The sequence below is a fragment of the Monodon monoceros genome, unplaced genomic scaffold (genome assembly GCF_005190385.1).
Source record: "Monodon monoceros isolate NGI ecotype Baffin Bay Population unplaced genomic scaffold, NGI_Narwhal_1 Super_Scaffold_3, whole genome shotgun sequence".
Classification (NCBI taxonomy): domain Eukaryota; kingdom Metazoa; phylum Chordata; class Mammalia; order Artiodactyla; family Monodontidae; genus Monodon; species Monodon monoceros.
The window spans coordinates 51,398,874-51,412,995 of NW_021703780.1; the positions used below are offsets into that span (position 1 = coordinate 51,398,874).

Here is a 14,122-nt window from a genome sequence, read left to right on the forward strand (position 1 = left end):
TTCTTGAATGGGAAGTTGACAGGTTTAACATTTTCTAGATTTTTGTAGCTAAATGGGAACAGCTTGTATATTTTTTTAAATTTTAAAATCCAGTACCATGTTCAGTTTATTGGAAGAAATTCTTTATAGGATTTTTTAAGCCAGTTTTTCAAATAACATTTGCCATGAAGTTACTTTGTGAATTTATTTTCCTTTGACCGATGGTGACTGACTGGATTTACCCCCATTTTAGCCTCTTTTGATATGGGTTGAGCTATTTCAGACACTTGGTTCATTTTACTCACAGAATAAATGGCTTGACAAATTTTAATGCCCAGTCTTAACATAGCTTGTTGCTGTAGTTTGGTCCTTTAAGGAAAATTATTTCCCCATTTCTCTTTCTTCTTCTTCATCTTTTTGTTCCTTTCTTTTCCAAGGGTTGGCATTCTGTGGACCTAAAGCCAGCTCCTCCAGCATGTGGAGGAGAGGGTGGGGCTGTGTCAGATCCGCCACAGTAGGGGGGAGAGGCTAGCGTGTCCTTTCCCTTGAGGTATAGTTCTTCCAGTCTAATGAACTGTCAGATCCACTGAGTGGCTGGTAAAGCAGATTGGACAGTGACTCAAGGAAGTAAGAAAGTAGTGGGGCAGGCTGGTGGGTGGGGGTCAATATTTTAAGTAGCAGCTATCAGAAGTAAAGTGATTTCTCCAGAGGCTCAGTAGAGAGAGCCGTGCGTGTTTCTAGTGTGACTGGTCTGCAGGAATTATGTAGAGTGGAGTGTTGTTTTCTAAGAGGAAAAGGAGGATGAGTGAGAGGGTGGTGAGAGATGAGTTAGGGTGGGTTGGAAGGCACTCTGAGAAGAGGAGCATAAATGCCCCAAAGTTTTGCATTCACATATTCAAGTATTTTTTAATAGGAGGCTTGTATTATTAGTATAAATCTTTCACCCTGTTCTAATTTGATATGCTATCTTATGGGGAAAGAGGTAAAAGCTAAGGAAAACAAGATCTTTACCTTATACATAATTATAGTTTGGGAAACAGAATCCTGCTGCAAATCTTACATGACTGATTTCTGGACCCAAAGTGGGCTTGACAGTGGGCTGGAGCAGTAATAGCCCCCCTACTGTCACGAGAGGCCAGGGCAGGCTTTTCCCAGCAAGCCTGCCTGAGGTGAGGCCTGTCCTAGACTCTAGGACCTAGAGCATGCAGGGTGACTCCCCTGTGTTTGGGAGCCGGGAAGGAGCTGGCCTGGTCAGCAAGGTGGCCTGCCAGCAGGACAGGTGGGGGTCTGGGTGCCTGGAGAAGAAAATCTAAAATGTTGAAAGCTGTGGTCTTCAGTGATTACCTATTAAACACCTACTGCAGATGGTGAGAAATTGCTCTCATCTTTGTGTAGGAAACAAAAGATGCAGGCTTCTGCTTTTAAGGAACTGTGTTTTACCCTGGCCTTTGGCAAAGTCACAGATGAAAACGGATATTAAATTGTATGACTGCCATGAGCTGATGGTGGTCTTGGGCCTCTGGAGACTTAGGCCTTTAAACGTCATTCGTTGTCTTCATAATGCATATCTGGCTGATGAATGAATGTTTATTGCCATTTAAAAATAAAACTACAAATAAACCAAAAGAGGAAATTAAGTCACCTAATCTTACCACACAGAGCTTAACCACTGAAATGCTCCTGAAAATGGGAGATAATTAGCCAGTGCCTCCGTCCTGTGGGCCCTGGAGTCTTCCATCAGGGAGAGGACTTCCCCCAGGGGCCGTGGCTACAGGGTAGCCTTGCTAAGTGAAGACAGCTCTTGGAGACACAAGGATGACAGTCGGCTTGTTAGGAAAATCCCTTTGGAAGTAACACTACTTGCCTGCTCTTAAATTACTCTCTTCTATGAACAGGGTTCAGATTTTACATTAGGTGCTCAGTAACAAAATTTAAACTTGTAATGTTTCAATTAAATTCTGTTTTCTTCCTTTTTAAAAAGACAGATTACATATGCGTGCATAGTTATGTATGCATTAGGAAAATCATAATGTAATCTTTTCTTTCTGCTTTATTTTTAGGGCAATCTTATGAATTGACAGAGAAGCAGTGTGATAGGATGGGAAGAACTGTGAATTGAGAGTCCACAGTGTTGCCCATTAGTTAGTCCAGATTTAATCACATACTCTAAGCTAGTGAATATATTTAATCACTTTGGATCTCAGTTTCTACACTGATATAAAACAAGGACCCACAGTGGGCAATCTTCTAGCCCTTATCATCATAACCTAAGGCCATAAATACCAATTTCCTCGTGCCAGTCTACTTTTCTGTGTTGTTAGGAGTTGAGGGGCTGCTTTTCGTTTAGTAGATAATTTTATAAGGTTCCAGCAACCAGGAGTGAGCCAGTAAGGAGGAAATGGCAGGCTCCTTCTGAATTTGCCTGGCTGTGCTTTTACCAGAGGGGCGTTTCTGGTCAGAGGATTTCAGAGTGTTAGAAAACTCTGTGTTGCCAGGATGGTTACATTCTTCCTTAGACTAAAATTACAACCCAAGTGCATTTCATGATATACATATGTATTGTAATTTGTAAACATAACTCAAAACCCTGTATCTAAGTCAGGTCATTTGTGGTCGGCCATTCAGACCTCATTTCTATTTGACAAGGGTTTATTTTAAGATTGCTTTGTGGAGCGGTTGTTTAACATTCAAATGATCTATTAGTGTCAAGTCTTCGGCTAGACTTGTTTTAAATGAGCTGCCCCTTAAGTAGAAAACAAAACAGAAATTTAGGTTTCCAACCCAACCTAGCAAAATCGGTGTAACTTAAATTTTTTACCTTCACATGTATTTATTCAGCCTGTTTTTTTCTTGAATATTCATTTAGGATAATAGTACCTATGTGAATGAAATTCTTTTAGTTACTCTTGATACTGTTGCTTAGCAAAACCTATAGACTTCTTAATAGTTTCAGAGGAGAACACTTTACAGTAAGCTGAGCTAAATGGATTTTTTAGTAAGTTAATTGTGTTTCTTAGCAGAGTCGCAAATGTGCTTCCATAGAGTTTCCAGGATATTAAAAGAAATGTTCTATGGAAGCAAGTTCTCACTAGGCCATTAACTTTATTATTTTTTTACAGGCTAAATATATATTGTAACTCCATTTGGTTATTTTGTTGGAGATGGGATGGAAGCTAAAGATGATTTAGGTAAATAGCTAAACTGAAGCTCAGACGGTAGTTTACACATCATTCTAATTCTTACCATTAGTACCGTGGCTTCCTCTCTCCTTTCCTGGTGTCCAGATTGCCACAGCTATAATTAGGGAGCTCTTTCCTGTTTAACAAATATCATCGTCACTTTGTAACTCAGGTCTTCAGCCCTTGCCTTTTGTGTTCCAGGTGCTCCATACTCGCCTGTAGTGCTTACGTGGCTCTGGCTTTGGGTGATAACCTTATGGCTTTGAATCATGCAGATAAACTTCTTCAGCAGCCCAAGCTGTCAGGATCCCTGAAGTAAGTGTGACTTGCCCTGTGTGTCCCTGGTTTGTTTTCTTTGGAGGGTTTCAGTTAGTTTGTGGTGCATATTGCTTCTTTTACTCCTCCAGTGGAAAATTATCTTAGGGAAAGCAAAAAGTTTCTTTCTTAATTTGGTAATTGTGTGTTTGGTAGTGAAATTTTTTTCACTTGTTGCACCTCAAGGGTTATTGGAAATGGCATTTGCCGTTCTGAGCATTAGGAAGCAGAATCTTTGGGCTCTGTAGTGTCCACTGCTGGGTCTGACTGGAGCATGTTATCATATATTAGCTCCCAAACAAGCTTAGTCCTCAGGGAGAAGACCCACACAAAAAGGAGTTTGGTCAAAAGGATAAATCTGCTTTGAAGAATTAAATTAAAGTAGACAAATAAGAATTTTAAAATATTTTTCCAGACTACTGTACCATTTCCTGAGTACATGAGTTTTATTTAAACTCTTCAGGTGCCTCTTCAATATTAGTGTCATTGTCATGCTAAAATTTTTCTAAAGCACATCATCTTTTCTTTTATGGAAATTGAGGAAGATGCAGCATTCTTTGAATCTTTGTGTGATGCTGATGCTAGAAATTTTACCCAAGACCACAAGTACTCTGCATAGCATTAGGACAGTTGTTTTTTCATTCATCCTGTGGGTATATAGTTATAATTTCCAAAATATGTTCTTTTGCCTTTTAGCACCCTTTGTTTGTAACATGCAACATTTAGAACTGTGAGATCGTACTCTGAGGAACAATTCTATAAATGTTTAATTATTTTTGTCTTTTAAAAAAGTATTACTTTATATAATCATCTAAAATTAACATTGATTAAGGTTGTTTCAGGTCAGTGTTCCCCAAACATGCCTTGTGTTTTATTATTTTGGGGGTTTTTTCATGCTTTGTGTTAAAAAAAAAAACAAAATTAAAAGAGCATCCAGGAACATAGGAGAATTTGTCACAATTCAAGTGTGAGCGCTCCTGCTTGCCTGTGAGAAAACCTTGTCTAATATCCAGGCCTGGAGGGTCCTGAGCTCGAGGTCAGGGCGGTCGCGCCTTCCCTCCTTCCTGTGGCCCAGCCCCGTGAAATACCAGTCAGGAACGTCGGCCTGCGCCGCCCCACTGGACGTGCGCTGCTCAGATGTGGTGTGTGTGGCCGTCAGTAGAGCAGAGTTGTGTGTGTTTTTTTTCTTTTCAACAAAAATGAAACACGAATCCTCTCTGCTTTTTTTAATCCTCTGGCTGACATTGTGATCACTATTCTAAAACAATCCCAATTAGATTCTTTACTTGGCATTTACTGGAGGGTTTTTAACCTCATTTATCAACTTCTTCCCCCTGAACGTCAAAACAATAAAATTCTTAGATTTTATGATTTCTTAGCCAACCCTGAGGGGTTGGCCAAGCCATGTCTGATAACTTCATCTTTAATTCTCTTAACTATTCTATCCTAAGCATTGGTTTCTAATTACTGGCCAGACCACTATCTTTCCAGTGAGGATGAGCATTTTCTGCCCATGGCAGCCCAGATACCACAGCAGCTTTACCCAGCTGCTTGTTGCCTTCCGTACACCTCATCTGGAGTTCTGGGCTCTGAGTGTCATGAAGGCATTTAATTTGATTTAAAAAAATTTTTAAGTAAATTCACAGAAAACAGTTTGAAGTCGTTCTTTGAATTTGTGTGTTTGTGTTTTATAATGATTATTGGCTTATAGATACTGCTTTAATGAAGTTTTTTAAAATATCTTATTTCAAAATACATTTGAGGTTACTGATTTTTTTTAAAAGCTGTCATTTCTTTTAGGGTATTTGGTGGGGAAGCAAAATAGAAGGGCATTACAGCTCCTGCTAGTTAGAAGAAAGAAATTGCTTAATAAAGAAATAGCTCTTGAGTGATTAATGTGCATAAATCCCAGAAAATGGTCAAACTGAAAAGAGCCTAAGATTTGAGGACCCAAGATCCATGTGGACAGATTCAGTTGGGACAGGCCAACTAAAGGAGGTGAGAACTGAGCTGGCCTTTAAAAGGAGTTGGATTTTGGCCTGGCTTTGCACCCCAGGAGGCAAGGCCACAGGGAGCACAGTGGGGTGTCCTGCCCAGGACGCTGTGTCTGGTGGGAACAGAAGAATCTTTGGGGGAGTGAGAATGTTGACTGAATACAGGAAAGTGGGACCAAATTGTGGAGAGCTTTAAATCTATAAGTTTAGCTTTGTTTGTCTTATTTTGTTCTCAAGTAGAAAAAGTCATTAAGATTTTGAGCAAGGTGTAATATGGCTGAGGCTGTTTTAATTTTGAAAAATCAGATGATCATGGGGAAAATGGCTCAAAGTAAGACTGGAAGAAGCAGGCTGTTGTAAACCTGGGGAAAGCACTTCTGCCCAACATCAGTGGACATAAAATAGATGATGTGAAAAGGAGGACACCTTTGGAATAGAAGTAAAGCTGATCCAACCCAGATCTGGTCTGGCGTCCTGGTGCCTTTTGACTGTTCCAGCAGCAGAGGCTGGAGGACCCTAATTCTTTTTTTGTTCTTTCCCTCTTTCTTTTCTTTTGCTGTGCTGCACAGCTTTCGGGATCTCAGTTTGCCGACCAGGGATCGAACCCTGGTATAGCAGTGAAAGCCCAGAATCCTAACCACTAGGCCACCAGGGAACTCCCTGGAGGACCCTAATTCTGATCCTCCACTCCCGGGGAATCCATCCTCGGATCTGCCTCTTATTTTAGAACTTCATTACCTTCTTATGTTATTTTCTGTATAAACAGAACAGTGTAAATTTGCCAACTTTATTTTCTTTTAAATTTTTATTGAAATATAGTTGATTTACTGCCAACTTTAAACTGCTCTCTTTTTTTTTAATTAATTTATTTTGGCTGTGTTGGGTCTTTGTTGCTGTGTGCGGGCTTTCTCTAGTTGCGGTGAGCGGGGGCTACTCTTCGTTGCGGTGCACGGGCTTCTTATTGTCGTGGCTTCTCTTGTTGCGGAGCACAGGCTCTAGGCACGCAGGCTTCAGTAGTTGTGGCACGTGGGCTCAGTAGTTGTGGCTTGTGGGCTCTAGAGCTCAGGCTCAGTAGTTGTGGCGCACAGGCTTAGTTGCTTCACAGCATGTGGGATCTTCCCAGGCCAGGGCTCGAACCTGTGTCCCTTGCATTGGCAGGCAGATTCTTAACTGCTGTGCCACTAGGGAAGCCCCTAAACTGCTCTCTTAATTGATATGTCATTTGTTCCTACTTAGCGAACATAAAAATTATTATATATTTAAGATATTTTTAAAGAGATAAAATTTAAATGACTCTTAATCAATCCATTTATAAACTTAGATTTCAATTCAAAGACTTGAAATATGTGAAACACACATACACCAAATTCTATTATACTTGGGTATTTTTGTGATGACCTACTTTTCAGTTTGGAATCTGGTTGGTTTTTTTTTTTCATTTTAGGTTTCTGGGCCATTTATATGCTGCAGAAGCCCTCATCTCTCTGGACAGAATCTCTGATGCTATTACTCATTTGAACCCGGAGAATGTCACTGATGTCTCCTTAGGGATCTCTTCAAATGAGCAGGACCAAGGTTAATGAGGACACATTTGATCAGAACTCTTCACCATTTCCACTGCCTTTCCGTTGTAACTCAGGCTGTGTGGAAATTTAACGGCACGGTTGTAAAGGGAAGGGAGTTTTAGGTCGGCACTGTACGGTTTTGGCTGTACTTACTTTATACTAATTGTTTGCTGAGGAGACCTAGGAGTTGATAATCACATGGTCTAAATTCTAACTTTTGAAAGGCTGATAGTGTTAGAACAGTTTGTTTTGATTCTTATACTTTTCTCTTCAGAGGGATTCCACAATCCAGGGGAGAGTAAAAGTATCGCATTCAAAAGTCAGTTTTAAATCATGGCTAAGTTTTTGAGGGAGTGAGACTAGTTTTCACTTTATTCAGGGTTATTTCTCAGGCCATGGTGGTGGTGGTGGTAGGTAGCATTCTCATATCTTTTATTAGAACCTGTACTACATGAAAAGGAAATACTGTGGTAGATTGCTTTAATATTAGATTTCCATTTCATAAAGGAAATTAGGTTTTTAGAAAATATACTCTGTTGTCCGACCCCCTCAGATTTATTTTCATGTCTTTGTAGGATCAGACAAAGGTGAAAATGAAGCAATGGAATCCTGTAAGTAAGACGTTTTGTAAAGACTTAAGTAGCCTGGCCTGCTTCCCAAAGACTCACCCTCGAGCCTCTGTGTCCTTCCTTTGTCCGCCTGAGGAGTAGAGCTAGGCTTTATTCTGAGCAGCTCTTCAGGCAGTAGAGGGGGTTGCTCCCTGGCCCTTGGCCTGGCCTCTTCACATGTGTCTGGTCTTCTCCCCAGCTGGGAAGCGGGCACCTCAATGCTACCCCAGTTCCGTCAACTCAGCCCGGACTGTGATGCTGTTCAACCTGGGCAGCGCCTACTGCCTGAGGAGCGAGTATGACAAAGCACGGAAGTGTCTCCACCAGGTGAGGCTGGGCCAGTGCCAGACCATCTTGTGAGGCAGCCAGCAGAGGGTTTGGAGTTTCTAGGCTCTGTTATTTTGTTTGAGGCTTCTGATCAGTTTGTTAAACATTGGAATATTACTCCTCCAGACATATTCTTGGAAGGTACACAACTGATTGTTGTTGCAAATGAACCTAGGCACCTAATGGAGAGTTTTCCTGAAGATTTTAATCATTGAAATTTCAAAAGATTGGAAACCATCTAAATAAGGGCTCACAAAAATCAATGGTGTGTCCATATAGTTGAACACAATGCAGCTGTAAACCCTATATACTAAAATGGTAACATATCCAAGACATATTAAGTGAAAAGAACAAGATGCAAAACAGTTTTTACATAATCCTGTATATGCAGAAAAGACCTCCAAATGAACACACCACAAACTGTTAACATTGGCTGCAGGGCTGGCAAGATAAGTACTGTGTAGATGGAGCACTGAACTGGGAGACTTTTCACTGGATACTCATATGCTTTTTAGCTTTGAATTGTATAAATCTCTGTCCACTCAAAAAGTTAAATGACAAATACGTCTTTTAAGAAGAAGGGTTCACAAAGTCAGTACCAAAGAAAGTCTATATACAATAAAGAAAGCTCCTGGCAATGTGTAACTAAAACAGACCTCTGACTTCTACCACTGAGAGGGGCCTCATCAGCAGGTCTCAAGGAAGGTTCTGATTGGGCCTCTTTAGGTCACCTGCCCATCCCTGGACTGATCATGGGCAGGGACCCATACCTGTAGTAGGAGAACAGGTACTGCCATTGGCAGCCCCAGAGGAGTCTCCCAGAATTGGAAAGGGGTAATATCCTCAAGAAGGATATTAATTCAGGACCTCCCTGGCAGTCCAGTGGTTAAGACTCCATGCTTCCAATGCAAGGGGCGTGGGCTCGATCCCTGGTAGGGGAACTAAGATCCCACATGCCGTGCAGCACAGCCAAAAGAGTTAAAAAAAAAAAAAAAGAAAAAATTAGGGGGAAGAAAAGGGTATTAATTCAGCGCATGTGCTTCTGGGCTAAGCCAAGGGAATAAGACAGTAGTAAATAAGTGGACATGATACAACCTTGCCCCCATGGACCTTACAGTTAGGAGATGTCTTCCTAAAAAGGGAATTGCAAGATCAGGGGTTATGCAGAATTTTCAGACTTCTAATATAGAAAGTTTGTGCCAGGGACTTCTCTGGTGGCACAGTGGTTAAGAATCCACCTGCCAACGCAGGGGACACAGGTTCGAGCCCTGGTCTGGGAAGATCGCACATGCCGCGGAGCAACTAAGTTCATGTGCCACAACTGCTGAGCCTGCGCTCTAGAGCCCATGAGCCACAACTACTGAAGCCTGTGTGCCTAGAGCCTGTGCTCCGCCACAAGAGAAGCCACGGCAGTGAGAAGCCTGCGCACCGCAATGAAGAGTAGCCCCCACTCGCCATAACTAGAGAAAGCCTGCATGCAGCAATGAAGACCCAACGCAGCCATAAATAAATATATAAATAAATTTATTAAAAATGAAGGGAAAAAAAAGAAAGTTTGTGCCAGATGGTGTATTCACCAGCAGCACATAAGAGAACCCACATCCCCATATGTTTGCCAGAGTAACTGAAACTGAAATTAAACCTATTCTCAGAAGGTAAGGCGGCTTCCTATGAAGGTGACCTTGTTGTGTCTAGAAGTGAAGATTTACCATGTGGAAAATAACCATGAGTGATATTTAGTCGACTGAGTGGCATCTGGTCAGCATTTCTGATCCAAAATCAGCAAAGTGAAGTGATGGACTGTCCAGGGAACACGTTTGATCTTATCTAGGAGTTGAGTGCAGGAGTTAAACGGGAAGAGTTAAAATGTTGCGCTGTTCTCCGTGGCAAGGCTGGGCTATTGAACAGCCCTTTGGAAAGTGCCCGTGGACCTCAAGGCCTGCAGCACACAGGCTTTGGATGTGAAGTTGCAGTGTGTACACTCTAGCTCAGGTTCTTGTGCAGCAGGTGGCCATGGCGGCAGCCACGCTGGGAGAGACAGATGGGGTCAGGCCTGGTTTGGGGTCTGAAGGGGGTTTTGTTTTGGTCCCTTGGTTTTTAGGTTAATCCAGTGGCTGGACCTTGTTAATGGGGAGGCCCACCGTGCCTGGGAGGGAGAACAATGATGTGTGAAGAGTTGGAAAGGGCTCAAGTAGAGGTTTCTGAGGTTGCCTGCCCACCACTAACCATTATGAACAGCCAGTAAGCAAAATACCATTCTCTCATAAAGTTGTTGCCATGAGTTCTTGTATTTTAGAAAAGGCTGCAGTCAGTGCAAAGGACAATAGATGACCTGTGTTAACTAGCCAGTTGGAAGGAAAATGGAGATTTTAATATCCACAAAATGATGTAAAGGTGGTCTTGCCTATTTGAAGCTAGGCCAAAAGTATAAAATCTCATTTTCTGAACTGAGCTGTGGTACATCAGTGATGTCGTAGGAGGAATGAAAAGCCTCCTTGCTTCATTCACGAGGAACCTGGGAGCATGTGCTCTGGACGAGAACGCCCACTAGTCTGAGATTTCTTCTGATGCTGCCCGGACCCGACCTTGTGCCCGTTTCTGGTCCCCCAGATGTCTCCCACACTCACCCCGTGGCCTGCACTGCCGTGCCTCCCTGCTTTCTGCCTCTCAGGTATCCACCCTTGGAGGACAGAGACAGGCTTCCCTTGCCCAAAAGCTCTGCACTCGAAGAAACTCTTCTCTCTCGTCGTATTCATACTACGTTCACTTTCCTCTCCCTAACAGTAAATTTGTTTGGATTACTGTTAGTTATTTGCATGCTGTTTATTATCAGGGTAAGTCCCTGTCTTACACCCACCTCTGGTCAATAAATATTTGTAAAGGACACTTTCTGATTAGATTAAGGGAAGACGCAAAGCAGTCTGGAAGCATGAGCACCTGAACCTGGATGAGGGAATACCAGTTGATGGTAAGACGAGGAAGAGGCTGCGGCCCAGAGGGGCCCAGAATGAGGGAATAAACCTACAATCTCAGCACCTTCAACCAGAACAGGATTAAATCAGAAAACTGCAGGCTGGTGTTATGGCTCTCAGATCTAGGAAAGGACAGCATGTTGCCTAAACAAATAATTTTATTTGACTAAATTGTACTATTTCAGTCCTTAAGAATGGAGACCTTGAACATGCTCTTTGTTTTTGTTTTTGTTTTTTTTGGCTGCGATGGGTCTTCGTTGCTGCACGCGGGCTTTCTCTAGTTGTGGAGAGCGGGGGCTGTTCTTCGTTGTGGTGTGCGGGCTGCTCTGCGGCATGTGGGATCTTTCCGGACCAGGGATCGAACCCGCATCCCCTGCATTGGCAGGCGGATTCTTAACCACTGCGCCACCAGGGATGTCCTGAACATGCTTAGTGGTATATTTTTTGTATATTTCCAGCCTTTTAAGTTTGAATTCTTATTCCTGACATTGGGAGTTTGCAGCTTACAATACTAAGCTGTTACTTAGGGAAAAAAAATAGACGTGCAGATTTGGATAGAGGTGCAACTGTGTGTGTCTGGTGAAGAACTACCAGCAGACCTGGATGGGTGACTGGAGTGTAGAGTCAGGAGTGTCTGATCACCCATCTCAAAACCAAATACAGCCAAGAGATAGAAGAAAACCAAGAGGGAAGGAAAGCTTTCTCCTATTAAGAACTCATTATGGATTAGGCAAGGGAAGATAAATATTTAACTAAAAATAACATGTCTAGTTTAATGGGGAGGGATCAAGACAAAGACAGCTGGACTTCCCTGGTGGTCTAGTGGTTAAGAATCCACCTGCCAGTGCAGGGGATACGGGTTCGATCCCTGGTCTGGGAAGATCCCACATACCGCAGGGCAACTACTGAGCCTGCGCCACAACTACTGAGCCTGCGCTCTAAGGCCCGCGTTCCGCAACTACTGAAGCCCGTGTGCCTACAGCCCATGCTCTGCCACAAGAGAAGCCACTGCAATAAGAAGCCCATGCACTGCAACGAAGAGTAGCCCCCACTCGCCACAACCAGAGAAAGGCCGCTTGCAGCAATGAAGACCCAGCGCAGCTGAAAACATAAATATTTAAATTAGATTACAATAAAAAATAAGAGTTATAATGAAGTAGCTTTAAAAAAAAAAAAAAGACAAAGACAGCTGAGGACCATCCAAGCAGAACTGTAGTGTCCCAGTGAGGTTGAGTAAGTTTGCTAATTTGTCATTGGTAGATTGACATTCTTTTTTTTTTTTTTTTTTTTGACATTACTTGGAGTTTGTATCTTAAGCTGTTTTTCATGGGTCTCTTTTTTGTTTTGAGCAAAGGCGGCCTCAATGATCCATCCTAAAGAGGTGCCCCCTGAAGCCATCCTGCTGGCTGTCTACCTTGAGCTGCAGAATGGTGAGTGATTCTTCTCTTGAGTTAGGACTGGAGCCCTGCAAAGAGCCCGAGATTTTTGGTGTCTGCTTTTTCTCTTTGAAATTTAAGAGGTATTACCCATCAAGTTCTTCTAGACAAAAATGTAGCGAGGGAGTTTTTGGTATCTTGCAAATTCCTACTTCTTGCAGGTTAAGCATATTTCCTTTTATCTGTGAAAATGGAGAATAGCATAACTTCTGACTATTATAATTAATCTCTACTAATTAACCTTTCTCTTAGGCATCCAAATGACTCTAATTGAGAACCTGAGTCAGAATGCAGTGGGTTTGAGTTGTATACCTTAGTGTTTTAAACGTAGGTGTCGTTAATGAGTTTTACAGTAAGCCAGTTCCTGCTGAGAATTTTTTATTCAGACCTAAATCCAGGTCATGCCTCTGGGGCATATACAACCTCCAGGATGTAGCTTACTGGAAGAAAGGCTGTGGGCCCTACATAAGAGAAGGCGTGAAGTAGAAAAGGAGAGCTGAATGGGGGAAATGAGAGGGGACCGAAGTTTTAAGAGTTCTTAGTCATATCCCCTTGCTGCAATCCTTCCAAGGCTCCCCCCTTTTTATAGCTGAAGAAGGAGCATTAAGTGCCTGGCACCCAGCAGGCCTTGTCCTCCTAAAAGCTGTAGTAGGGTTAGTGCATGGTCTTAGAGCCCTTCTTTTGCGCAGTCCACCTGTAGACAAGTTCTCAAACTGGGCTCCACCTTAGAATCAGTGCAAAGCTTTTAAAAATCCCATCACCCAGGTCGCACACGAAATTTCTTAAATCAGAATTTCTGGGGATGGTGCAGCGGGCATTACATGATTCCAGTGTACAGCAAAGGTTGCAGACCACTGCTCTTCTCCATCACCTTTTACCCCCTTGCGGGATTCTGACAGCTTGCTTTGTATGTGGTGGTATTGTTATATGCTTTTTTTGTGATGGGAAGTGTTTTTATAGGTAATACCCAGCTGGCCTTACAGATCATCAAAAGGAATCAGCTGCTCCCTACAGTGAAAACACTCTCTGAAATGAGAAAGAAGCCAGTGTTCCAGCCTGTCCACCCGATCCAGCCCATCCAAATGCCGGCGTTCACTGTACAGAGAAAGTGATATTTTGCTCTTGGAAAACTGTTACCTGAGACCCAGGGGAGTATTTGCAGGCCTTTTTAGTTGTATCACAGCAAAATGAATAAAAGACAGATGGTAAAGGATACTAGTTTTGAAGACACAATTTTGAAATGATTTTAATCCCTGATTTTTTTTGCCGGAAGCTTACATCAAATTAAGGATTCACAGCTCATTTTCATCGGTTTTCCTTTAATCTTTGCTAGACTACTATTTTTGAGCCATTATGTGATATATATGTGTCATAGGCAATTAAAACACAGTCTTACCAGAACAGTCTCGTATAATACATTTTGTGTTTCTGCAACGGTTAGAGTATTTTGGCATCTGAGATTTAGTGTTAAAGTTTTAAAAATGGAGAGAACAGTATGAGCAGATGAGTAGCCAGTCCAGAAGCCGATCAGAGGGGAGGGGAGGGGAGGAGAGGGGAGGTTGGTGTGTTGTACACCTAGCTAGGACTAAAAGGGCCAGAAAATGCATAATAAAACCCATAGGGCTAGTCAAATTGGGTTAAGAAGAGATGACTGATCTGATAGGAATCAATCATTTGCTTAAAAACTACAGATGAAGACAAACAGAGTTGAGGGCACTGGTCTCGTTCACCCTCCTGTACCCATAGG

At 42.4% G+C, this 14,122-nt stretch overlaps 1 protein-coding gene across 1 annotated transcript in view; it reads left to right on the top strand.

Annotated features, from left to right (window-relative positions):
• The window catches only part of CNOT10 (CCR4-NOT transcription complex subunit 10), a 64,802-nt gene extending 51,011 nt beyond the window's left edge, over positions 1-13,791 (top strand). The window contains exons 14-19 of the mRNA XM_029243187.1: positions 3,360-3,473; positions 6,912-7,042; positions 7,608-7,643; positions 7,840-7,967; positions 12,294-12,369; positions 13,336-13,791. Of these exons, the coding sequence (XP_029099020.1) occupies positions 3,360-3,473; positions 6,912-7,042; positions 7,608-7,643; positions 7,840-7,967; positions 12,294-12,369; positions 13,336-13,487 (637 nt within the window). The 3' untranslated portion in view covers positions 13,488-13,791. The remainder of the gene's footprint in view (positions 1-3,359; positions 3,474-6,911; positions 7,043-7,607; positions 7,644-7,839; positions 7,968-12,293; positions 12,370-13,335) is intronic.
• The last annotated feature ends 331 nt before the right edge of the window (positions 13,792-14,122 follow it).